We start from the raw sequence: 27,651 nt of genomic DNA, 5'->3' as shown, positions 1-27,651 counted from the left end.
TGAAATGCCAAAGGCACAGGTGATTGGTGAGTAAGGTTTAACTCGCTGGTTTCACGGTATAAAGAGAAGAACAAAGAGAGTGACAGGATCTGACACAGAGCTGACCTCCTGCACAGGCTTGTTTAAGCCTCCTGCTGTGTGGCTATAATGACTCTGCAGTGTTTCATAGCCTCCACCATCTGTGGAGCAGCGACAGTGTCCCCCTGGAGAACAAGGCTTTTGCTTTGCACATTTCCGGTTCTTTTTCATCTCACGCTGATCTCTTAAACAATGAAATGTAGAGGTGAGAAGTCTGTCCTTTTGTTTAACTGGGGCATCTGTGAACAGCTTGTGCAAGTAGATGTTATTGATGGCAGTCATTCACCTGCTGTCCTCAGGGAATAAGGATGTCATGTGGCAGTCCTACCAGTAGTCAACACACATTTTTGGTCCTTTTGTTCTAAATGGTATTGGTGCTTAAGTTAGTCTTAGACTAGGTGTCAGATGATTTTATCAGAGCAGCATAAGTTTAAATTATATAAAACTGTGGTGCATATTGACACAAAAAAAAGCTTTGTTGTGCTTTTTTCACCCATAAAATAACTTTAAAATCACACCACAACATCTCTAAGTGACTACTGGAAAAGGTTCTCAAACCACTGGGTGCCATGAGGGTGGCTAAATCCATCCTTCATATACAATCTAATATATAAATGTGATTCAGTGATCTTCTCCTTCCAAAGCTTTAAACGTAATTGTCCAATCACACATGTCTCAGACTTCCACAGACTCATTCGCAGGATAATGGCAGCAGTTCTGTGCTGAATCAGAGCAGGAAGAAAAACAGATGAAAACTGAGACGCGCAGCTGCTGAGCTTTAGTCACTTTTCATCAGAAAACACAGCAGCTGTTAAATTGTTGTTTTTTAAGCTCTTGTATTTGATTTCAGCCCAAACTGGGAAACACATGCTTGAAATTCTCAAATTTTACACTTATGGATCACAAAAAGGCACTTTATTCAGTCACTACAGTTGACCCTCGACGGCCCTTGATAGTCGGCATCTCTATTCCCCGACTGCAGCGCTCCAGAACTCGCGCATAAAGAAGCAGAAACACTCGCTTAGAATATTAACAAGAAGAGGCCTTTTTAGCTCGTGTTTACTGTTCATGTATCATCAAACTTCATGCAGCTTCTCCTGGGAGTTTTGGAGTCTAGTTCTCACAATATTGTGAAGTCTAATTTGTCTTATGGGAGTTCAATGCATCAGAACGAGAATAATATACCATCTTACATGTTTGGGAGTGTGATGAACAAAGTGGTTTACGGTGTTATGCAGCGGCAACTTTTCCATAGCTTGTAACATTCCTCTTCTTTGTCTTGTCCAAAGGCCTGGAGCAGGACTGAATCTCAGCCGCTGCATAGATCGCTTTGATGTGAGCCTCACTTGCGCAGCTTCACCTCTGAACTCCACTTCTCCATGTGCACTGAAAACCAACTTCTTTTCTTCCTTCCTTCCTCCCCACACCAGATTTAATCGATCGCATTTTTCGCTGTCAGTGCATTTTTACCCTGTTCTCAAAATGACCTACTTTGTGATCTTTCCCACTGTGAGAACAGCTCTTCTCTTTCTGTAGCAGGGAGAATAGATAACAACGGGAAAAGGGAAAGCACGGTGAGGGTGAGGCAAAAAAAAAAAAAAAAGACATGAAAGGAGATATGCCTGCTTGCTGCATTTTCACAGCTTAGTAAACACTGCAAGCAAAGGCTGTCTTATGGCAAAATCTCATTCTATACCGACCAGGGCAGTTGCTGCAAATGGTTTTCAGTGTTGCATTTGATCTTGTCTTTGAGGCTTTCCTTGCTTCTACAACAGTTAATAGGACACTTTTTGCCAGCCCAGAGGTACAAAGGGAAGGATGGAGATGTAGAGTAAAAATGTGGAATAAGCTGTAGATCCAGATGAAAGGAAATTATCTAAATGGTTCTGACTTGTTAGCTTTGACTTTTAGGAATCTAATATCTGCAATTGGAATATCTCCACCAGCATTCATTTTTCACTGAACTAAAGTGTCCTGCTGCAAACATTTCAGACCCATCAACACACTTAGCTCGCCATCAGAATTGCTTCTTCCCTCTGCATTTCTCTATTATTAATACACCAACCCTGCAGTTGCAGTTCTACCAAAACTTTTCTACATGGGCTCACTAATGCTAATTATAGAACTGAACTCAAAAGCCTCTCAGGCAGTTTTCACACTTTGAACCAGTCCAGACCTCAGTCACTTTAAACTGGGGCACTTTAAATCACTGTGTGTGGTTTGTTTTTGTTCTAGATGGACATCACTAACCTCTGCCTGTAGTATGTATGCATTCCTTATACCCGGAAAAAATGATTTTAAGTCTGATGCGGGTATTTGTAATGATCGTGTGTGCTGCCTCACGGCCTGTGCATCTTTCCATTTCCTCTGCAGCAGTGTGAATATAGCACACGGGGGCACGTGAGACATGCGATGCAGCCATGTGAGACACAAAAACGGTGCGACAGTGAGAGGAAGAGAGATGCTGTATCAGGTCTGCTGTTAAATATAAGCCTGTGTAGCAAATAAGGAAGAGGAAATGTAAAGAAAATGAAAAGAAAAGTGGAACAGGATGCAAAAATGTAGATTCTGTGTTCTCTCTACTTTTTAATATGCCATTTTTAAATGCGTAAGTCTCAGAGCAGAGATGAGAAGCTTAAATGTGACATGCAAATTTAAAAAAGTAAGCCTGTAATCTGGAGGAAGGCTATGTAGTATGATTGAGAAGGGTAGCACAATTATCAGCGACTAGCTGTCCCTCAAAGTAACTTATACAGGACTAAACACCTTAAAGCTTTATTTTTTTCAGTGTATTTATGTTTATTAACACCATCTCAACTTTCCACTGTTAAGCTGAAATAAAACGAATCTCCTCGTAAATGTACCTGCATCTCGTGGATATGAAACACATGATGATGATGACATGTAAGCCCCTTGATTAGTCTATGGCTAATGACTCAGTGAAACTGTAATATGTAATGGGCTTTGCTGTTTTTATAGCTCTTCTAAAACCTGAGTTGAAATGTGTTTTGAAAAATGAAAACAAACTAACATCAAAAACATAAAAACACAAAAGAACATGAAAGCAAAATATGTAAGTATAAAGAAGACATTATAAAAGGTTTTTAAAACTGAGTAATCGATTAAGCTGTTTTAAAAGTTCACAATCACACTTGTTTCATTTCTGTAACGTAGAACATTGTAACAGCAACCGATCTGACGGCTCTGAGTGCAGAGTGAAGGGTAAATGGCTGACATCATTGTTTAGATGTAAACAAGAAAAGACTATAAATCATGTTTTGTTGGTGAAGGCAGGCATTCCTGTAAACTTTCTGCATGGGCACAAAAAATTCACAGTGCCTGCTTGTAGTGCAGTGCGATTATATTTCTTTATCTTTTGTTATCCTTGTGGTAACCATCATTGCTTACTTCCTTGTTTATTCTGATTCACAACTGTAATATTTTTTGCTGATATGCAGCATCTCAAAAAGCTGAATTTGTAGAAAACAATAAAGTAGCCATACTGAGCAATTAGGTGAGTTTCACTTATTATGCTACATACCTTTAACTAATTGCTGTGCCTCATTGTTTTGTGGAAAACTAGTTGTGCGTTGCTTAGCATGAAGTGAATAAATAAATAAATAATTAATGAGTGATATCTTTATTAAAACAGTTCTTGTTCAGCTGTACTGTAAACACATATATCAGTAGCTGCTGGAAAGGTTACCCGCACATACAAAGGGTGTCAAAACTACAACACAACAAATGTCCAGCCTCACATAAATAATTTAACCATTTTGTATGGAAAAGCATCTCTGGTGTGCAGCACATCCATCTTTTCAAGAGAGAATTGGCCTCGTTTGTTTGGTGTGTGTAGAAATCTTTTTTTTTTTTTTTTTTACCCAGAAAACACACAAAATCAATAAGGCATGCACACCATACAATTTTATTGTTATTACTGAGTGTATGTTAGTGAATCTCAAGCATTTAAAATTACTGCGTGTAGCAGGCACTGCTACTTTCACTTTTCTTCACCCAAAGTGGTGAGGTTGTCTAAAGGGAGAAGATGAAACCAGTAAAGGCTGAAACTAAGAAATAAGAGTTAATAATATGTATACTTTATTAATTCCCGTTGGGATATTTGTCCTCTGCATTTAACCCTTTCACTCAGTGAAGCAGTGGGCAGCCAACAATCCAGCACCCAGGGAGCAGTGTGTAGGTACCTTGCTCAGGCGTACCTCAGAGTAGCCGTTCAGTGGATTTGAAACCCCGACCTTCCGATCACGGGGTGACCAAAAGCAGCTATTGGAGAGTTTAAGTTGTAACGAGCAAGAATGGAAGCTTTTGTCATGAATTTGACACGTTAAGCATTTGAAACTGTGGATGTCATCATTGTGCATTAAATGTTTGTCATACCTTCATCGTCTGTGCTCATGCACGGCCGGTGGCATTTCTAAATTTGTTTGTACAAAGCCGGGAGGAAAATACTGATTAAATATTCGTGTGTTTGAAAAGCTTGTGCACCGATTTGTGTGTAGTTACTGTTAGTGAACGATGCCCCGTGCCTGTACTGTAAAGGGAATGCTTTTAAAGTGTGTAAAGTCATGGCTGTATAGTTGTAGCTTTAATGTGCACAAGAAATCCTGAAATCCATCAGTCAAGTTGGCCTGCGGTGCCTGAACTTCATGCTCACTGTCAGGAACAAACATATGGCACATTTGTGCATGCCTTCCCTTCGTGAGGTTCCTCTCTTGATCTCTGTGATCTCCCAGCTGAAATATTGATGTAAGGAGACTGTTCTTTTTTTTCTTTTTATATATAGAAGGTGGCCTCACTTTTTCAGGACTGTCTGTAAGGAGGAGATCTGTGCTGAGGCTTTGACAGATCTCCAGTGTAGACCCAACTTTTGTTCTCGTGTGTCAGCCTGCAGGAGTTTCGGTTTCTTTTTTCTGTTTTTGTTCAGATCTATACCTTTCTCTATCCCTCAGCACACTTTCACAGCCTGATTCTTTCTCTTTGCTCTTTATTTTTTGTTCTTTTGAAGACGCCTTGTTTCGTACCGCTGCAGAGATTTCTGCATTGCATTATTTTCTCCTTGATAACCTGTTAAATAAGATTAGGACCAGAGTATAGAGAGAGGTTGGACGCTTGCAGTTTATCCTTAAAGCAAATATAGCTAAATAGGATATGTCACTCATGATGTCACTGGAAGCTCTTCAACCACATGTTAATATGATTGAGATTATTATCCAGATATTTCTTTTCTTCTCCAATTTTGTAAGAGCTATTTGAATCATTGTAAAACTCCAAAACCATCACTGCCTCTGATTAAGCTCCTGCAGTAGTTTGTGTTCTGTGCTCCAACTTTGATCCTGTCCTCAAAGTCTTAAGTCTTTAGAGCAAGCCTAGCTTTGCAAAGTGGCCCTCCCCACTTCCCCACCTGCAGAGCTCATATATTTTTCAGCAGCAGCAAGCTTGGGGGACAGCCAGGTACACTATTAGAGGGATGACTCAGAAGTGGGACTGGATGGCTTAACAGACTGGAGGTAATCCTGCCTTCTCGACCTGAAAATAGTCTTTCCAACATCTCTTCCCCCCTTTTTCATTTTGCAACACTTTTCCTTTCAGATACCATTCTGCATAGGACTTTCTACATATTTTATATTTGTCTTTCCTTTTCATCACACTTAAACTTGACCTCGACCCTCCACAGTTTTGCGCTCAAGTTTTATTTTCACTCCCATTTCATCTAATCACTCATTTCAGTTCACCTTCTCTTTATTTTTCCCTTTCTCCTCCTGTTCTGCATCCTTCTCAGTGAAAGGGAATTACTTTAGGAAGCAAGTGAGGCTGGGCTCACATGGCATGAAGGGCAAAGACGCACAAAGGGAGCGAGGTTGGAGTAAAGGAAAGAATTGATTTTACAGTTGGAGAGGCCATGCAATGAAGGACCAAGTCTACCCTCGGGGCTCTGGCTCGTTATGGGAAAGGCCAGCCAGTGACCTTAAGACTCAACTGATCACGTTTTTCTATTCACAGATAAAGGCTTCTATTGGTTTTTATTGGAGTATTTATTCAGAGTAAAGGTTTGGAGCTGACAGATCAGAAAGGTGTCTGAGATCATTTTGGCTTTGTGAGAGTGTGTTACAGGGTATTATGTGTGTGTATACATGTGGGTATGTTGCTGTTTATGTGAGCCTAACCCTGTTTGCCCTTCACACGGAGCACAGCACAGCATCCCCTCTGGCAATTCAGCAGCGCGTTAGAGATGGGCGAGGTAGAGATGGACGGAGAGAGAGGCATATCTAAACATACTCACACCAACAGTCCCATTTCCTGGCTGGCAGCCATGACAGATGGGGGAGTTCAGCTCACGGGGGTTGCCATGGAAACCAGCATTGGTGGTAGTCTGAGCTTTTCCACTCTAAGCGGAGATGGAGAGCTGCACACACACTCTGCAGAGGAGTGCAGCGTGGGCAGCAGAAGCCTTTCGCTTGTTGTTTATGACTTCTTCTTCTTGTTGTTGTTGTGCAACAAGTCGGCGTTATCGGTTCACATTTCAGGGACAGAGATGGGAGGCAGTAATTGCGGATAATGAATTTGTTTATGCCACGATCGGTAATTGTGCCACTGAAGAAAGTGTGACAAGACAAGCACTTGACTGAACAGAGAGATGCATATTTATTTATCACACTTTCAGCTTCCTGTCGCCAGCCCTCCTGTCTACATTTCCATCTTCCCCTCCACCAGAGAGCAATTATCACTCTCATCTTCTCGTTCCCCTCCTCACATTTACATCACCTCGGATTTCTCTCTCGCTTTCTGCTAACAGCAACCACACGATTTATGCCGTTTTCTTCTCACTCTTTGATTCCCGTCATCGATCCTGTTTAAGAGCACCCGTTCACCCAGAAAGGGTCTAACTAGATGTGACAGGCACTAAAAGCCAATCCACTGCTGTGCTCCAACCCAGCACCACCATATGGATCATTCCTTCAACAGCAGAGCTGCATGAATTCTTCTCTGTTATTCATCTTAATTTTCTCAATCTGTGAGCTGAAACATGCTCGTACATACGTCTCCACTGTGTTGAAGGTTATTAAGATGCACAGCACCGTAATCATACACATTTCTCTCCCACATACACTCGTATACACCCACATAGCATAATCATGATTTATTTCCATAGCACGTTAGCATCTCATACATATATTCTTGCTTTAAAAACACATTCACACACACACAGATATAAAATTCTGTCATGGCGATCGCCAGGGCTTTATTCAGTTGCTCCCTGTAGCTTCATTTTTTATCGTTAAAGAGTTAGGAACTGAGAAATTTAGCTGCCTACTTATTTTTCCATTTAAAAGAATATTTCTACTCTGTTTTTTGGGCGGGGGGAATATTTGTTTGTCCAACAGCAAAATCATATTCACGAATATAAGTCTGCATCTGCCAGCCTCTTAGCTTAGCTTAGCAACACAGTCCTGTCAACTACTAAACTACTGACTATACTCAATATTTAGAAGCAAAGTGAATACATTTAGCTCAAATGAAATTGCAAGTTTTACACTTACATCTAGTTATATTCAGAAATGAATGAGTCATTGCAACATTTTGGCTGCTGTTAGCCTGCCAGCTGCCCAGTACTGCAAACATTTACAACTTGCCAAGCGTTTGACCACATGTAATACTAAAGCCTTGTTCACTGTGATGACTAGAAATCTTAAAGACTGCACTCTGTCAGCATTACATGCAGCTTGTAACTAGTGACTGACACCATAAAATCATCAGGAAAGTGTTTACTTAGTTTTTTTATGCACTTTTTTTTAGCAAGAGAAGTTGCTTGCTGTTTTCCATTAGAAAGAAACCAGTTTTAATGCATTATCCATAATAACTTTACTTTTCAGACCCAGAGGCTACATCCATATTATATATACTACATCGTGTGATTGTTATTGGATGAGAATGAGTGCAGGCAGTCTGCAGCTATCATGTTAAGTTGTATTTAATTGACATTTCCAGCAAATAGCTTCACATCACGGTCCACCTACACACCAGTTTTTATTTTTGTTGTTAGAGTGAATAGCTGTCGTCTAAGGGTTCAGGTGAGAAAAACAGACGTGCTTTGATTTGACAGCCTGGATCATCAAGCACGTTCCAGGACCAAACCAGCACAGTGCCAGTTTGTACTCGTCGAGTATTCGTTTCAAATTGGTACACAAATACTGGCCATTTACTACCTTTAATGATCCATTTGAGCAGCATGTAAACAAAATACTATGTGTTCCCTTTTATATAAATATAGTTCAGATGGTTTTCAGTGGCTGATTCCGAGTAGAAAAGGCTCTGCAAGTTTCTGCAAAAACTTAGTTAACTGCAGCCACTACTACTAGTGCTGCTGTCTATTAATGCTAGCATGCTTTATACACTACTAGCAGTCACACTTCTAGGCTTAGACTGATTTGACACTAGATCAAGGGTTAGGGTTATTGTGGTGTGCAGTGAGATGCAGTCTCTAGTTTCTGTTATCAAGCCCATCCATGTTAGCCAAAGTGAAACAAATTCCCTTTTCTTTATTGTAATTTATTCTGTCGTCTGTAGCTTTAAGCTAAATCTGTATGTATGCAGCATTCGTTCAGCAAGTGCCTAATTTTATATTAAGTTTGTATTTTGCATATTTGTGTAAGATGTCATTAGTACCATAAATATACTGTAATATATTTATGGTACGTCTAAAGGGAAATGCTGTAATATTCTGTATGAATGCTAGTTATATTTCTTAATGAAAGCAATTTCAATAATTGATTTATTAATAAATTTATTTGCTTCACTAAGTGATTCCCATTGTGCTTTTGTTGCATGTGTGTGCCGTCATGTGCTACAGGCATGCTCAGATAAGAGGTCATTAATCTGTAAATGATGTAAAGGCTAATGTTTTGTTTCCCAGTCGTAGTCTCTAACACATGATGCGGTAATAGCTGGGCAGAGCGCAGTGTTAATCCACCCACTAACAGCTGTTTCTCCGGTTGACGTCGAGACGGCTAAAACCTCTGCAGTTGGCATGACAACACCACTTCCCACCGCCAATGTGTCACCAGCCATCATCAGCTATCTCAGCAGGGGTTTATAATCCACTGGCTGATGGATGACTATCTGCTGCAAAGAGTGGGATGAGTCTACTTTTCTTCAAGGCCAGTGACTAACTGAGGCCGGACTGACTGATCTGTTGGCTAAATGAATGAGCAGAGCTCAAACTAACCCAGAAACGTCTGTCTCGGTGTGGGAGGTTTCCAGTACATGTGAAGTAATGTACGGATTTACATTTCTGGGGTCTGTTCTGCAAAGATAGACTCTGACTATCACTCAGAGATGTTAAACATACAGCCATACATTAAAAACATAGACTGTATACTAAAAAAGGACCGAGCCACAATAATGTTACCAGTTGGTTTTGGACTTGAATTTAGGGGCCGATGGCGCGATATGGCAGCCTCGCTTCTGTCAGTCTGCCCCAGGGCAGCTGTGGCTACAACTGTAGCTTGCCTCCACCAGTGTGTGAATGCGAGAGTGAATGAATAGTTGCATTGTAAAGCGCTTTGGGTGCCTTGAAAAGCGCTATATAAATCCAATCCATTATTATTATTATTATTATTATTAGAAGCCTCGGTGTTGACATTTTGGTCAGTGTCAGGTTTGCTTATTGGAGCCACATGGTGGAATTAGGAGTTACTTATAGCGAGAAGCATCTATAAAGTGTACAGGTGCAAAGCTCAGGTGTAAATGCCTTCAAGATGCCTACCAAGCAACAAACTAATAAAATACCAGAATTTTAATTTCTAGAATATGGAGTTATTGGATGTCTTGCCAGCAAAGTAAGTTATATTATTTGTAAAATAGCTCTATAAACAGTGACACAGTGGTTAGCACTGGTGTCTTGCAGCAAGAAGGTCCTGGGTTCAAATCTACTGGCTACCTCTTGTCCCTGATTAGCTTTTACCCACAGTCCAAAAACAGGCTCATTAGGCTAATCAATGATTTGTGTTGCCACCCGCAAGACTGGCAACAGCTGCGCTAGGCTCCAGAGCACCCATGACCCCGAACTGGATAAGTGGAAGAAGATGGATGGCAGCCTAGCAGACAGCTGTCTGTGTCGGCACACCTGTTCAAAATGGGCACACGCCTAATTCCAGTTATTAAAAATTTCACACAATATACAGTTGCTATGAAGGCGGAAGCTTTCCATAAAGAGCAAACCCATTTTTAGCACCAGGCTTCAAACATGCTTTTTAATGCTGCCAAGAGAGCGATTATCAACCACGTGGTTACAAAGGAAATGTATATATTTCCTGACCAGTTGCAAGTTGTTAAGAACTTAAGTAGAGGTTTCAAATTGCTAATTGCTAATCACATGACACAGACATTAGAGTAGGTCTGTAACGTTTACAGCCACAGTAATTTAAAACGCCTACATGGGTGTGCAGTGTTTCTACTGTACCCGTGTATTTTCGTGCTGTGGCTTTGAACAGGGTGCAGCGGCAGTGTTTCTGCTGTCTTGACCATACAGGTCTTTAAAAGATTCAGCTTACAAACTAGTCTGCATCACATATCCAATGTGAGGTGCGATCGAATCTTTGCTGCAAAAAACACATTTTGGCCGATCTCCCCTTGGAGGTTTCCCTCCTTGTGCAGTTCTGGACTGCTTCCAGCACAGCTGTCACTCCATGGAGGTCCCCTCAACACTTGGATGTGCACTATGTAATTTCACCATGGATCAGTTTTCATGTTGAGAATCATCACTAGTAATAAGAACTAGTTCTATGATAAGTATTCATGCCATGCTTGTCATTCTTCAGCGGGGTTGTGCACCGTGAATTCTTTCCTCAGGGTCAAACACTTATTTGAGTCTTGGGTCATCACGAAACCTGCTCGTCACATTTGACTATCTGCAGCTTCATCCTCGTTCAGCAAATTTAATCCCAGTTGCAGGTTTCTGTTTTGACACACTGAATGCACATCACAGAGGCACATGTGCAAGGCGACAGGATGAAGCAATCTAAAAAAAAACACACAAAAAAAAAAAGCATAATCAGCTAGATTTAATCAGATAATGTTTTTGAATTTTACGGCTGAAGTCATTAAACTTAAAGATCACATTTTGTACACTACTGCAAGTTAGTGCATGCTTTTTTTTCTTTAGTAGACTGGATTTCTCCTCCTCTCTCCAAATTTAAAATCTCCACATGAACCGGCTGATGGGGTTTTTGTTGTCCCTTTCTGACCTTGTAATAAGTCTGTGGTTGCTTGAGTGCACAGTGGGGGATTGTTAGATTTCTCTCTATAAGACTTTCTATGTAAAGTGACCCAGGGTGACATCTGTTAGTTGGTGTTACGTGAATAAAATTCCAAAGGATCTCTTTGATCTTCTGCCACAATCCTTTAAGCTGATTCCTGAGTTCAAAACTAAAAGGCAAGTTAGCCGCCACTAATAATTCCCCAAAACTCTTTAATAATCTGACCTCAAGTTTAAGCAACTCGAGGTCTTTCAACTGTGTTTTTAATTTAATACACTTTATAATTTAATTAGATTTTGTATTTCACTTTATACATCTTAATTTAATCATATATCTTTTCTGACTTTTATTTTAAGCATTACACAGAATTATTATGTTGTAATTTTGTTTGTAGACCGTGGATGTAAAAGCCCAACAATGGACAAGAGCTGGAAATTAGCAATAGCTATAGACTGTATGTGCAGCACACAGTGTCTGTGTGTACATATGTGAGTCTGACAGTGTGCATGACTGAGAAGGATTTTGTTTTTATGAAAGGAGAGTTTTTTTCTGAGCAAGATTTGTGGCTCCAAGATTTATTATTACTGCGTGAGTGTGACTGTGCATATACAGTAAGAGCATTTACAACATGAGCGTGTGTGTGTGTGTGTGTGTGTGTGTGTGTGTGTGTGTGTGTGTGTGTGTGTGTGTGTGTGTGAGAGACTGTGGTGTATTTCCAAGATTATGATGGAGTAAACATGATTAATGGCTTATACCTGTGCTCTCCCTCGTACACACATTCTGGTTACTAATGGATCTGCTTATTTTATCTCTGTGCATTAAACAGTGAAACCAGTGAGGCTGCAAATATTTTCTGATTGTAATGACCAGACTAATAATCCGAGGTTATGTTTGCAGATATTTTCATTAAGAACGTCTAATCAGTGTTCAGTAATTTGTCTGAATTCTAACAGGTATTTCTGTCTTTGTATTCTCCTTCCACAGTGAGAAGAGGAAGCTGCAGGTGAACATTGCGAGTCCCATCCAGTGCAGCATGAATGGCAGAAAGTGCACGGTCATCGTTGAGCCCAAGATCAACCAGTCGCAGCCGGACTTCACCAAGAGCCGGTCTGGGTACATCCTGGCTGTTCCTGGCAACTAAAGTGGGCCGAGACAGAAAAAGCAGCTGATTTTGAAGCTGTCTTGAATAATAATGATGATGATTCACTTGTTGTGTTGTTTTGCAGAGCTGCTAATAATGTGACAGAGCAGCTCGGTCCTCAGTTTGGAAAGCAATGCCAAATTTGAATTTTCAGTTGAATTCTAGGCGGGGTTTTTTTTTTATATGCACTATATGATTATGCACCAAAGAGGTGTTCGTTCTTTTTTTAGAATCAAAAATTGAAATGATTTGCTTTGTGCAATATTTTTTTTTATTGTGCATTGATTATTTTGAGTGGAGGTGAGAGGAGATTATGCAGCAACTGTTCTCAGAACCACTGATGTTGCATAAGAGACAAAAAAAATAAAATCCAAAGGCTTTGCAGCAATTCATAATCCCTGCAGCTCTGTGTGTAGGAGCCACATCAAAAGTGAAACCATAAAAAATTAAGTAAGAGAAAATTCATGTATGACTTTGATTCATCTAAATTGCTTTAAAACAGTAGAAACCTGTTTTTGTTTTCTAAATAACTTTAATTATAATTACTTTAGTTGCAGACTTGCCTGCGTAAGCGGTGAGTGGAAGGTTGTCCACTTATAGTTTTTGTTTCAATAGTCACAATCACTTAAAAGGACAGTGAGCGAGAATCAAATAGCACATTTTTCTTTTAGTTTTAGTCACAGGGTGTTGAGCTGGATGTGTTGAGCACATCCTGAACTTTGCAGCCAGCAACACGGAAAAAATCTACTAATTTTAATCTTGTAATCTTATAGTTTCTGTGCGATGTCTGCAGTTTTATAATAAACACGCTAACGCTGCTTATGTGAGGTTAGAACGTGCTGTTTGTGAACAGCAGTGCAAATATGTGTGCATGCAGAACTTACACTGCATTTGGTGTAAACAGGGATTCTGTAACTCGTTAACAAAAGTCAAATAAGTGGATGATGACATAAGCGTTACTTTGTTCCCTACAAGTGTTTTCAGTCCATATTTTCTCCAAACGTGAGACTTCATGTTCTTACTGGCCAGTACTGTATAATCCCATGTGAACTCCAGCTCCTAAATGCACTCTCATTTGCTGTCTTTGTGTCTAGTGAATAGCCTGATGACTTGTAGTGGCCCTTAGTCCTTTGGAATAGGCTTCCACTTGACAAATATCCCCTTCATCAAAGGAGAGTGAGTGAGTGTGTGTGAGTGCGATTGAGGGAGTCTGTGTGTGTGTTGATTAGCTCTTTTCGCTCTTCACTTCTTGGCTCAGAGAGGCTGGCTGGTAGCCACCAAGAAGGAGCGAGGACAGAAGGGTGTGACGTCCTTAGTCAGACTGCTGTCCCCATGACTTTTCGTATATTTTGTGGTCTATTCAGAGACTTCATTTACATCTTATCTCACTAAAAAAAATTAATCACACTTCTCAAAGTGTGAAAAGCCAAATTGTACTAATCTAATCATCAGCGCGTGAAAGTGGCTCTGGGTCTGGTTTGTAATGTTCTTACAAGCTGTTAGGTGAGTGTCCATTGTTAGCACATTCCAATATGCTGTTTTTGTGTTTTTTAGATTAATTACAACAAAGTGTGGCAGCATAAAAATTGCAATATCTGTCTTTATGTGCATTGGATGGTGATATTCAAATTTCGGTGGTTTTCAGCAGTGCACATACAAACAAAACCAGGAAGCTTCCTGCAGAGTAGATCTTGAATTGTAAACACAGATGGCTGTGAAACTACAGTCGATGAAAGCCTGATGCTCATCTTCAGTCAGCAACAACACTCTTTGCTTTTCTTGTGTAAATACAGTTTTGCTACCATGCAACAAATATATAAGCTTAAAAGTAAAAACTCTTGACTCTGGCAGTTTTAAAATCATTCACACATAACCTCATTTAGTTGGTTTTTCAGGGTCTTTTGATAAAAGTTCATAATTTTGATCAGCCGATGACATTTCTACTTGTTAAGAAAAAAATGCTTGACAACAACATTTTTATAGCTAGAAAGCTGCATTCAAGAACTTCACAGACGCAGGTATTGAGCTATATGCAGCACTTAACATACTAATAAAATAAAAATTAAAATGGGTTCTTTCTGATTTGTCATTTGTCACCAAAAACATCTGCTAATGAAAGTCAGGTTGGTTCTAAAATAGGGAAGGAACAGTTATGCTGTCGGATGCTTTTGTTGAGTCCAAAGATTATCGGAAACTTTTAGTACTATATAATTATTCTGCCCACAGTCACAGGGCTGCATTGTCTCTGTGTAAAGACACAGGAAAGAATCTGGGTTAAGGAACAACAGCCCAAGGTTAGCAATGGAGTTCCCTCTGTGTCTGCCCTAGTTGAAGAGGCAGGCTTCGTCACAACTGAGAGGAAAACTTGTTAGCAGTCGTTTTAGCCACAGTTCTCTGACTGTGTCTGAGTGTTGTATGAACAAGTCATTTATCTAAATTAGCTTGTGAGTGCCCCTCTCCCCCATTTTTACCTCAGAGCTTTTCTGCTGGATGACCTTGTCCTGTTGCTTGATAAGACACAGAGTTGTTTGGGGAAATTGGTGCATTCGTGGTGTGGATTAAGGAAGTGACATTGGCAGCGCTAATAGGTGGTTTTCAGAGGAGCTCAGCAAAGTCTGTGTGTGTGTGTGTGTTAGCTATAACACTGCAGCTCTCCATATCCTCCAACATGCAGTAATCTCCCACAGGGCTTGTCCTCTCCTCTCCTCCTCTCTGCGCGGCTATTCACCGCTCATCATTAGGATGGACTCGGTGTCACTTCTCACTTCAGCGCTTCTCTCGTTGCTTTCTTAAGTTAAAGGGGGTTGGTGAACAAAGCCCTGCCCGGGATCCTTTCCTGTACTTGCTCTGCTTCTTTTCTCCTCTCTCCCTGCCCCCATTCCTCCCTCCTCTGTTTTTGCTTCCTCGGTCAAATCACTTGGCTGCCTGCCCAGCTAGGCTGGCTGTACCATCCTGCAAGGAAGATCCTTCAGGTTTATACAATTCTTCAGTCATCCTGGAGTCGAGAGGTGTGGCAATAAAGAGGGAGAGTACACCTGCAACAAGACAAGGCAGGAAATATAAACGATCAGAAACAAAGCTCCTTTAAATACAGAGACAAAGATCTTAATAAATATGAAGGAAAGGAGAAGATCTCTTTGTCTTGGAGCCAGTGAAAAGCTTTGTCACATCTTTATAGGAACACTCACCTTACCTGTGCTCTCTGACAGGCGTCTTTACCAGCTTTGATTTTACACATTTCCGAATAGTTATTAAATCTGATGCACTAATGACTACCCACTCTGTTCACAACTACATGTGAATTATAGTCTCTGAATTAAGAGCAGTGGCCAAATCAAACCTTCAGCACCTTCAACTTCACAGCCAGCCTGTCAATATTGGGCCATTTCATTGATTCAAGTTGGAAACCTATCCAGAATAGCTCTGCCTCTTTACTGTCTGTAAATACTGACACACATACTTACTCACCTTGTCTTTGACAGAATTTCATGCCCTCAGCTCCAGAAGGAAGCATTATAGAACCTAAAAAACATATATATATATAAAACATAACTAACCCTCCGATAGCTTACATTTCATTCACCTGTATTTTGTTTTTTTGTATACCTTGAGGTTATTTAAACATACGTGTTTTGAAACTGATGGAAAATTAGTGCTGCAGGTCTGCAGTGGATCAAGTGTGTTTTGGGCACCACAGCTCTGCACTGGGAACATGACTGAAAACTATATCTGATGTCATGTAGTGTAGATGACAAACATGCAATTTCATTTTCACAATAATCTTCAGTACTTGGGCATTGTAGATTTAGCAAAGGTTACTGAAGCACACATACAGTCGTTGTGGATGTAACCACTGCATCAGAAATGCATTGATGCACAGTTAGTGCAATAAATGTTATACAGCACAAAATAGTCTGTGCATTCATTTTAATGGAGGGACATGTCGCCCGGTAATACAGTGATCTGGATGGCACATGTTTTTGGATATGTACACAGTGTGTTGTTGGCTGTGGGGTTTTCACGGGATTTATTAATATGGAAAAATCACAAAATTTATTCTTTAATGATTTTTATTAAAATCTTTGATGTGCGAGTCTAATCAAAGATAATTACTTTTCCTTTATGCTGATTAGAAGTTTTACCATAAGATTAAAAATCAAAGGCAAGATCAAATATGAATGTTAACATTTATGGACTTGTGCCATTCTTCACTTTATTGTGGCGTGCAGTGAGATGCAGTCTCTAGTTTCTGTTATCAAGCCCATCCATGTTAGCCAAAGTGAAACAAATTCCCTTTTCTTTATTGTAATTTATTCTGTCGTCTGTAGCTTTAAGCTAAATCTGTATGTATGCAGCATTCGTTCAGCAAGTGCCTAATTTTATATTAAGTTTGTATTTTGCATATTTGTGTAAGATGTCATTAGTACCATAAATATACTGTAATATATTTATGGTACGTCTAAAGGGAAATGCTGTAATATTCTGTATGAATGCTAGTTATATTTCTTAATGAAAGCAATTTCAATAATTGATTTATTAATAAATTTATTTGCTTCACTAAGTGATTCCCATTGTGCTTTTGTTGCATGTGTGTGCCGTCATGTGCTACAGGCATGCTCAGATAAGAGGTCATTAATCTGTAAATGATGTAAAGGCTAATGTTTTGTTTCCCAGTCGTAGTCTCTAACACATGATGCGGTAATAGCTGGGCAGAGCGCAGTGTTAATCCACCCACTAACAGCTGTTTCTCCGGTTGACGTCGAGACGGCTAAAACCTCTGCAGTTGGCATGACAACACCACTTCCCACCGCCAATGTGTCACCAGCCATCATCAGCTATCTCAGCAGGGGTTTATAATCCACTGGCTGATGGATGACTATCTGCTGCAAAGAGTGGGATGAGTCTACTTTTCTTCAAGGCCAGTGACTAACTGAGGCCGGACTGACTGATCTGTTGGCTAAATGAATGAGCAGAGCTCAAACTAACCCAGAAACGTCTGTCTCGGTGTGGGAGGTTTCCAGTACATGTGAAGTAATGTACGGATTTACATTTCTGGGGTCTGTTCTGCAAAGATAGACTCTGACTATCACTCAGAGATGTTAAACATACAGCCATACATTAAAAACATAGACTGTATACTAAAAAAGGACCGAGCCACAATAATGTTACCAGTTGGTTTTGGACTTGAATTTAGGGGCCGATGGCGCGATATGGCAGCCTCGCTTCTGTCAGTCTGCCCCAGGGCAGCTGTGGCTACAACTGTAGCTTGCCTCCACCAGTGTATGAATGTGAGAGTGAATGAATAGTTGCATTGTAAAGCGCTTTGGGTGCCTTGAAAAGCGCTATATAAATCCAATCCATTATTATTATTATTATTATTATTAGAAGCCTCGGTGTTGACATTTTGGTCAGTGTCAGGTTTGCTTATTGGAGCCACATGGTGGAATTAGGAGTTACTTATAGCGAGAAGCATCTATAAAGTGTACAGGTGCAAAGCTCAGGTGTAAATGCCTTCAAGATGCCTACCAAGCAACAAACTAATAAAATACCAGAATTTTAATTTCTAGAATATGGAGTTATTGGATGTCTTGCCAGCAAAGTAAGTTATATTATTTGTAAAATAGCTCTATAAACAGTGACACAGTGGTTAGCACTGGTGTCTTGCAGCAAGAAGGTCCTGGGTTCAAATCTACTGGCTACCTCTTGTCCCTGATTAGCTTTTACCCACAGTCCAAAAACAGGCTCATTAGGCTAATCAATGATTTGTGTTGCCACCCGCAAGACTGGCAACAGCTGCGCTAGGCTCCAGAGCACCCATGACCCCGAACTGGATAAGTGGAAGAAGATGGATGGCAGCCTAGCAGACAGCTGTCTGTGTCGGCACACCTGTTCAAAATGGGCACACGCCTAATTCCAGTTATTAAAAATTTCACACAATATACAGTTGCTATGAAGGCGGAAGCTTTCCATAAAGAGCAAACCCATTTTTAGCACCAGGCTTCAAACATGCTTTTTAATGCTGCCAAGAGAGCGATTATCAACCACGTGGTTACAAAGGAAATGTATATATTTCCTGACCAGTTGCAAGTTGTTAAGAACTTAAGTAGAGGTTTCAAATTGCTAATTGCGCTGTGTTTTTGTTCTTGACAATGACAATTATTGCTGATTATTTTGGGAAGACACAAAACATAGCTGACTGAGCTTTTCTTTAACAACATGAGAAAATATTTATGCTTGTGATTGTTGAATAAAAGGTTTGCAGTAATGTAAAGCATAAATCACTGAGGCTCAGGATGATCTCAGTGGACTGATGACAGCCTCACTCCACTACATTTCTATTTCTACTACAGTCTCTAAAAAAAGCTTGTTGTTGCTGACTCTATTTCCATCAGCACACAACAGAATATGATAGATTTTTATCTTTTAACACCACTGGTGAGCAAAGGAAACATGGCTCTTAATTAAGTAGCCTTAATTTGACCTGTCCTGCCCCTAAGCCATCAACGGTAATGTGCAGACCATCTGGTTACACATATTAACACCTACAATCAGAGAGGCTACTCTAATCTGTGAAATCAAATCAGGTCTTTCAAAACCCCACACATCTAGAAAAAAAAGAAAACCTGATACAAAAAACTATGGATGACAAAGTTGCACTCTGTATATTTACAGCTGTCACCAACAGTTTTATAGCACGTATGTCTCTGTCCCGCATGTGGGGGTTTCAAGGTCATTGCTCAAGAACATTAGTTGTGGATGTGGAGGCTAGGATCAGTTTTGCCAACACAGTAAAAGAGAGCCGAACAGAGCATGAACTGCCAGTTCAGATATAAACACAGGTGTGGAAATTAAAAGTTATATTTTCCTATGGCTCAGTAACACTGAACCTAGTACAGAGGGCAATTCCACTTCCTATTAATATTGTTCTGACAATGGCTGCAATTCACCTAGAGGGCACTCATGAGATAGTCCTCAATGAACTGAACTGAAATACAATATACAGCTTAAACAAACCATCTTCTGTTATGACTTTATTGTTTTCTAAGTCTTACAGGAAAGCAGATTTCCTCCCTTTATGGCACATGTTTTCATAGGTAATCTTAGGAGTGTTGTTATGAGCGAGTGGTGTCTAAATAGTGCTGGCATAAAAGTCCACTTTGTCCCACTGGACACAAACTGGCTGCAAATCGAGAAGGTTACAGCAGAAAATGCTCACGAAATGGTTCTGAATGGGCACGACTGAATAAAGCTGAACTAAATTATTATTGATCTATGATCCAAGACAAAAAGGGAAGACAGTGAAGACAATTTTGCTGTAAGACACTAGCATTGAGCTCATTCATATTGACTGATCACTTTCAGGATCATTGATAGTACAAGACTCCATTAGCAGTGATAGCACAGAGTCTAACTATATGTTAGAAGAGTAGTCAAACCACAACAGAAGCACATGTGTGTATATGAAGCAGCTGGTTGTGGTGGGTAAAAGTACGGTGGCCCTGAGAGACCAAACGGACTGCAACTTCAGAAAAAAGTGACTGCCAAAGTTATAACAGTTAAGTAGATGGTGTATGTGTTTTACAGAAATTGTGCTGCGATTGTAAGACATACTAAGCCTTTAGGTGTACCCAATAAAATGGCTCAGCACAGTTATCCTTAATTAAGTGGCCAGCTATCTTAAATTTCACAACAATAAGGCATCATGACAAGATCTAATAAATAACTGGGGGGTTACTTTGAAAAAACAAACAAACATTAGAATCCTGAGAATTTAAAGAATCCTGTTTCCCCAGAGCCTTTATTCTGAAAATCCGACATGGCTGTGCTCAACAGAATAGCTTCTTGTGACTGTGACAGAAGGATAAAAAAATTTAAGATGGATTGAAGTTGTCTGCAGGACAAACATTTGATTGAGAAAGAGACAAGTCTTTGCTTCCACCAATCAGAAGAACGGACGGTTAAAGAAACAGAGAACGGAGATTTAAATTAAACAATGTAATGATTATATTCAAGTCAGTCAGCTTGTCAGTGTGTGTACCTGTGTAAGCGCCCCAGCAGTTAGTTATTCTTGTCATGTTGTTGTGTGTACACAGAGACATCTGGGTAATATTTCACTCCAGAGAAAGTTAAAATTCAGAACCACAAGTCTCATTAACATGATTTAAAAAAGAAAAAAGAAAAGAAACATGAACCCAAAAAAAGTTGCTCTACAGATCAGCGGTTGGGTGAATTTACCAGAAGAGGTTATTTCAGCTTTATTACACCCTGTCACTCAAATGCCTCCACATTAAAAAGTCTAGATTTGTTGGTTTTGAGGAATTGTTGCTCTAGAGTGAGAATTGTGGGCTCGCAAACATCATGTTGAAGAAAAACTTCTCTGCTCCTCCAACTCTGACAGTTCATAAGCCCAATCTAGCCTTCTCATTCACCTGAATGGGAAAAGATTTGGGACAATTTTTAAAGAATTCAAAGCCCATAAAACAAACATGTTACAAAGGTATAAGCAGCTGTTTCGTTGCTGGGCTGGTTGTTTTGGTGTAACAAGCAAACAACAGGGATATATGCCTGTGATGTGACTAATGCTTACAGAACATTTTTCACTACAAACTAAGCCCCTGATCTAGGAATCATTGATCCATCCATCTGTTTTCTTCCACTCATTTAATTCAGCTCTTAAACCAGTTGAGGCAACCCCGGACAAATCACAGATCTATCACAGGATCTAGAAAGTAAACTGTATCTAATTGCTTGACAATTTGAAAATTGATAAAGATAAAAATGCAAATAAATATAGCCCTGCAACATTTCTGGGCTACAGCTGCACAGTGCTCAACTGACTTCATACTTTTGAAATCTTGGAAGCATCACTTATTGATTTGGAAGTCCTGAGTATTTACCATAATTCTCCTCAAGGCTGGGAGACTTATTGATAACAGCTCTGGGCACTTACTTGGTAGTTATTTTGATGCATTGTTTAAATTAATTTTCAAATAAATGAACCATCTTTGCTGTTGCAGAATTCTTCCATAGACTGCAAGCCAGGCACGTACCATACTGTGTCACCACCCATGAGCTAGCTGTCAAGCTATCGTTTTAGACCAGATTAGATTTTGGTGTTTACTGGGCTGCTTCCACGGATAAATCCACACAAACCTAATAAAGCTCTTTCCCTAAGAAAGAAGATGCTAATATCAGATTTCACACACATTAATCCACCGCCGGAGCCACAAAAAGACAAACGACGGCCTTGAACGATCAGTGCATTTTATTTTTTTCCATCACAGTACAAAAATAAATTAAAATAAGCAGAAACAAACTAAAAAAAAAAAAAGTTTCAATTACAGCAACAGCTTTTTTGTCTTTGTCAGAAAAAAAAAGATTGTTTTTTTTTACTGAATAGCATCAACGCCCCTCCCTCAGCCCATCATGGGAAAAACCAAGTCCTAGTATCAGTGTGGCTGGAGAAAAACAACATGTCACACATTCTTCTGTACAGTTAAAACGCTGTCATTCACACACACACGCGAGCGCACGCACGCACACACGCACACCTTTTTCCATTCGCTCACACGTGCAGCCTTCGACTTTTTTGATTTTAATCACCTTTTTTTTTTATCTACAAAGTACGCAACGAGATACAGAAAAGAACTTGACAGAAATCGTTAACTATCACTTGAGGTTTTTTTTTCATATTTTATAAGCTTTTGAAAGTATTTTTTCAAACAACTACTTAATGATGCAAGTGAAAAAACATGGCACGTTTCAAGTGGGCATGTGGACAGAGAGAGAAAGAGAAAAGGGTGTCTGTTTTGAGGCCCTGTATCCCAAATGCCCTGCTTTTTTCTGCTAGAGCAGAAGCCCGTCCAAAGTGCGTGTCCCTCTATTGTGCCAGAGCAAATCCCTCTAAATGAACTGTCTTCTCAGCCAGCGTGTGACTCCCCATCCACAGCAGAAAAAGCCACAGGTCATGACTGCCTGAGCTCCTCATTTTCTCTGATTCGCGCAAACACAGCAGTGATGAGAGAAATAGAGAGGATGGGTGAGGAGGGGCAGATCTTTCTGATCAGAGCTTTCTGTTGGCACTGCCAGCTTTTTAGACAGATTTTCAGAATACTGCAAGCTAAAGAAGTTCACACAATTTCTCTTAAGACACCAATTGTGAAGCTTATGTTACCAAATACTGTAGCTCATGTAGTAATTGAAGTCATTAGGTTAAAGAATGAGGGATATCTCAAGTATTCTGCATGCTTTCTGTTTGGTTATTCCATGTCTTTGTAACTTCTGATTAAAACTGTGATTAGTCTTCTGCAGCTTGCCTCATCTCTCTCATCAGAGGCCATGCTGATGGATTATCCTAAAGGGTGAGCTGTGCTTTTCTGCAGTCGAGATGCAGGAGTCATTGCGGTTTAATTGATTTATTCCACCGTAAAAATGGTTTGTGCTTTCTGTTACTGATATGTGGGGGACAGCAGGTTGGGATAGCTCCCGATTCAAGTCAGTCTCTCAGGACAAAAGATATTCTCGGGGTGATTCTCATAACTAACAGCTCAGCGTGAGTCAAGGTGTCCTTCGGGATGCCACATCGGTGATGGTCAGATTTAAGCATGGTTTTGATCTAACGGCTTTTCTTTTTAAATTAGATATCCACTGATAAATCCCTGCAACATTCATTAGCATAAACCAGATCAATCTTCATTCCCACCAAAGATAAGCACACCGGCTTTAACCACCAAGCCCCCTTCACCTTTTCTTCGTGTCCTTCCCTTAAAGTCTCTCATCGCAGTCTCTCATTTACATTAAATGTGCCTAAATAATACATAAGTGGCAATAAATTAGGTTTCCTTATATTAGTGTGTGATGAAAATCCACCCTTCATTCAACAGCTGGTCAACCTGCTCAGAATTTTCTCAGACGTGTGGGATTTTCATCAAAGATATGGCACTGTTTTAACATTTTCTATGCTGAATCAGAAGCACAAAAACTCAAACATCATTCCAAAATGGTTGCAACACAACCTATAACGACGAAAAGTACAAAAAAAAATTTCCCTGGTAAACAAATAGCCTATTTTATCAAGCATAGCTAAATAAACTAGTGTCACTTTGTTCACAGCATTCTCTAATGCAGATGCAGTTGGTTTACAAATCAAGTAAAAAGAAGAACTGCTCCTGCCCTCCTGGAGACTCTGTAAAATTGCATGGCACACATGCAAAAACGTTACATTTTTCTAAGTAAAAAAAGAAAAAAGGAGAAAAAAATCAAAGAAAACTTGTTCCAGAAAAGCAATAAATAAGCCTCCACAGGTGCAAGCCTCGGAGTAAAACATCCATTAACTTGTTTTATTTTTTTCTAGATGAAAATAAAGTAGGTCTTTCTGAACACACACAACATGACCACTTGTGACTGGCCACATGTCCACTGGCTGTTGTCTTTTCTTTTTTTCTTTTTCTTTTTTTTTATCAAAAGTTCCACAATGCAGTGCTTATTGTCCATCAGGTCGCTGCAGAGCCGTAAACAGAAACCCACGAAAATATGGATCCAGCACTGATGGCCCCCGCTGTCCTTTCCTTAGATGGCCAGATATGCATACAAAAATGTCCAGTCGTATCTGTTTTAATGGAGAGGACGTGGGTGTTGGCATTCCAGAGAGGCAGGGTTTGCAGCCGGGGGTGCCTGCTCATCCGTGAAGAAAGCCAGTCAGGCGATGGCCCTCACCCTCCTGCAGTAAGTAGGCAGTGCACATCACATCGTCAAACAGTCAGAAGGTCACTGCTGCAGCCTCAGTCCTGTCCACATTCATTGCTGTAGATGTAAGCTTCCTTTTCAAAACAACTTTTTTCCTTTTTTAAAATTTTTTTTCAGTATTTTATATAGATATAACATATCTGCATGTTAGCAAAGGATTTACCCAAGTCTGGCATTTCTTTGTTTACATATAACTGTCAAAAAAAGAAGAACAAGCTTTCATTCTTGGGTGTATTCATAATCCATCCTTTGCTGGTTTGGAAATAGTTTTTTTTAAAACCCTAAGCCCCATTTTTTGGTGACCTTTGTGACCTCAAACACACACATATGAGATAAACATGACCCATATCAATCCCCCCTCCTTCCATCAATCAGTCCTGCTAGATGCAAAGTTGGTGTGAATGTCAAACACTTCTGAATCAGTCTAGTTTCTCAGCAGTTTGGACGATTATAAATAAAAAGCATCACAAATATTCTAAATCCCAGACTGGAGGTTGCCCCCACCTCCCCAAACCTCTTCGCTCCCCCGCCCCTACCCCACCCCCAAGCATCCCCTCACCGGTCCAGGCCGATGAGCAGGCGGCTCCTCTCCTCCTCCTTCTGGCTCTCGTTCTTCAGGTCGGCGAACACTTGAGTGAAGTAGTGCGGGTCAGAGTTGATCTGCAGCATCTTGGCGCTCATCAGGTTGATAATGGACAGGCAGCGGTCCCAGAAGGTCTCCTTGGAGCTCTCAACCAAGAAAGGCTTGAGCGGGTAAGAGATTTCATTGCCCATGTAGGAGTAAGACAGGTAGAGGCAGGTGAGCAGCACGGCTTGCAGCTCGTGCTCCGTGGCCACTTCAGAGGAGACCACATCGCGGCACAGCATGTAGACAAAGACCACATTGGCGGGGGTGATGAATCCCTGGTCCTGCCAACCCTGGAGCAGCAGGGAGCGGTCAACACTTCGCAGCCACAGCACTGGGTCAGTGGGTGACAGGTGCTTCAGCCGGTAACAACGTCGGCACAGAAAGTCCCCAAGGCAGCGCAGCAGCTCACTGGTGGAGGCCTGGACGATCACTCTCTTAGGGGTGCCAGGGGCCACATTGGAGTTTGTCAGGGGGGCCTTCTTGACAGACGATGTCGTTGTGTTGGAGTTCTTGGTGAGAGCTGGAGTGCTCTGATCCTGGGTGAAGGTGGACAGGTTGGCGCATGACTGCGACTTCTTCAGGTTCTCGTTGTTCAGGTGGGTAACATTGTTCTGGTAGGTGCCGTTGGGCTGCACCTTCTTGGAGCCTTTCTTCTTTGCTGACACCGCTACAATCCGCTTCCAGGGGAGCACGTTGATGAGCGAGTGGCGCTTCAGGTTCTTGTCTTTGGCGTTCTTGCTGTTCTGGACAGCTGTGTAGTGGCCCACGGTGGCTGGTCCATCTTCAAACAGAGCCGACTTTCTGTAGCTAGGTGACAAAGATAGCACGGTTCCCATGGTGACTGCAGGGAGGCTTCCAGGGGCTTTAGCCGCACTGGTTCAGAAGACGTTTGGAAGGGGTGGGGTGGGGGGGATCCTGAGGGTCTCAAAGCCTGGATGTTTCTGGGAGCTGAGAGTCCCAGGCTACAGGCTGCTGCTGGGCATCTAAAGCGCTGGAGGGGATTGTCCTGTAACGAGCTCTCTGAGGGGATTAGAACCACCTTGACTGTTCTATTTCAGCTCCCTGTCTGCGTCTCAGGATGGCCACTGCTGCTGGAAGCAGAAAAGATCAATAATCAGAAACATAATTAGTAAAAGATCACTCCCGTTTAGATTATCAGTGATTTTTTTTTCATAGAAGCAAACATTTTTCTTTTTCATCAGATAACAGAACCATCATTCACCTTACATCAGATAATATCTGTTTACAATGTTTTCATGCACTCTTGTCTGAGTGCTTTATCCGGCAATCAGGCTTATTAGCAGTATTGATCCCACTCAGTAAGTGGTGGAATGGATCAGCCTATAGCTTAGGCTCATTAGTAAAACGGTATAGACCCCCGCTGCTGCAAATGATCAGCACAATAATCACCTTATAAACGCTTCAGTGTGAAAACGGCGCTTTAGCTGATTTTTATGTGCAGTAGATTATAGAGCATGTAGAGTAATGCACGTGTGATTCGAATAGAATCATGTGTCGTAAATATTTTATAAGAGCTATATTTTACGGTCAGTGGCGACGAGTAAGAGTGAAGCACGCGCCACCCTTCTCGCTAAAATGGAAGACCGGAACGTAAACACCGTAATAACAGGTGAAGGTCGCGTTTGATCAGCGTAAAAAAACAAAACAAAAACAAAAAAACCCCAATGTCACGACAGTGATGTCCGTTAGAATTAGACGAACAAATACGTAAAGGGATGTTCGCATTTTTTTATTTGGACGTTGCTCACTGCAGCACCTTTGAACACGAGAGGCAGTCGGTGGATCGACCTCGCTCTCTTGCGCAGGATGCAAGCTGTTCGATCCATCATTCCAGCGCCCCTGTTATCAGCTATTATCAGCCTCGTGGCTCAGTTATTTGTTGCGAGAGAGATACCGAAGCATCAGGCGAATGTGCCTGCGCTGGATTGAAATGAAAGGATTTATTGGCCTGTTCGCCGTGTGCATCGGTTGCTCTCCGTGGTGCTGAAACTGAGCGTCTGCGTCGAAACGAGAACGCTGGTTGTGATAGGCGGTGGCTTTAAAAATGAATCAAATCCTCATCTTTTAAACCTCCCCCGTCCCCGAAAGTGTAACAATGCGTCGATGCATTGTCTGTCTTCACCTTCACAACCCTTTACATTTATAATCATATTGTCTTAATTGGATATCGCTGCGCATTGTTTACACATAAAATGAATCCACAAGAAGTTTAAAAAAAAGCCTGGCTTTCAAAACAAAAACAAAAAAACAGAAAACAGTCCCCCAGATTCGAAGCAAACTTACCAAATCTCCAGCTCAGTGTGAAAATAACTGCGATATCGAGGTGATGCTCCGCGTATCGAGTCTCTTCTTCCCTATGAGGCGTGATAAAAACACGAAACCATCTCGCAGGATATGAATGCAACAAAGAACGCAATCCGAGCTGAGTTTAAAAATATATATTTGTGTATCAAGCAGCGCATCAACACGCGCCTGCTGTCGGCGGTGCGCAGACGACGGCAGGCAGTTGTGGAATGGATGCTTGGATGAAGATGTGCTTGCTCCTGGTCCTCTTGGCCGTGAGATGCGGATGCTGCGAGGGCTGATGTTGTGTTGTGCCACTGACTGTGTGAGGATGGTTGACGCAAAGGCGGTGGTGGGGCGCCGCTATGCGCTCTGTGCGCGGTGTTGTTTCTGATGGGAAACCACTCCGCCTTTAGCCACACACACACACACACACACACACACACACACACACACACACACACACACACACACACACACAC

The 27,651-nt window shown here is 41.1% G+C and overlaps 2 protein-coding genes across 3 annotated transcripts in view; one reads left to right on the top strand and one right to left on the bottom strand.

Moving 5' to 3' along the window:
• Positions 1-17,026, top strand: part of myo1d (myosin 1D) — a 134,992-nt gene extending 117,966 nt beyond the window's left edge. Inside the window, exon 22 of the mRNA XM_080873787.1 lies at positions 12,336-17,026. Coding sequence (XP_080729913.1) covers positions 12,336-12,492 — 157 coding nt within the window. The 3' untranslated portion in view covers positions 12,493-17,026. The remainder of the gene's footprint in view (positions 1-12,335) is intronic.
• Positions 17,027-21,750: 4,724 nt separating this feature from the next.
• On the bottom strand, positions 21,751-27,482 carry cdk5r1b (cyclin dependent kinase 5, regulatory subunit 1b (p35)). Of its 2 annotated transcripts, none has more exons than XM_080871997.1 (3): positions 27,170-27,482; positions 24,797-25,956; positions 21,751-24,211 (listed from the first exon to the last, which is right to left on the bottom strand). In XM_080871997.1, exons 2-3 carry the CDS (start codon positions 25,699-25,701, stop codon positions 24,190-24,192), a joined length of 927 nt encoding a protein of 308 aa, XP_080728123.1. In that variant the 5' UTR covers positions 25,702-25,956; positions 27,170-27,482; the 3' UTR covers positions 21,751-24,189. The 2 variants fall into 2 exon arrangements, with proteins under 2 accessions (XP_080728123.1, XP_080728124.1); XM_080871998.1 differs by having other exon boundaries at positions 24,797-25,953.
• Positions 27,483-27,651: the final 169 nt, after the last annotated feature.

This window comes from Rhamphochromis sp. 'chilingali', assembly GCF_963969265.1.
Source record: "Rhamphochromis sp. 'chilingali' genome assembly, chromosome: 22".
Classification (NCBI taxonomy): Eukaryota; Metazoa; Chordata; class Actinopteri; order Cichliformes; family Cichlidae; genus Rhamphochromis; species Rhamphochromis sp. 'chilingali'.
The sequence above is the reverse complement of the archived record's forward strand: the minus strand, read 5'-3'. Positions and strand labels throughout refer to the sequence as shown.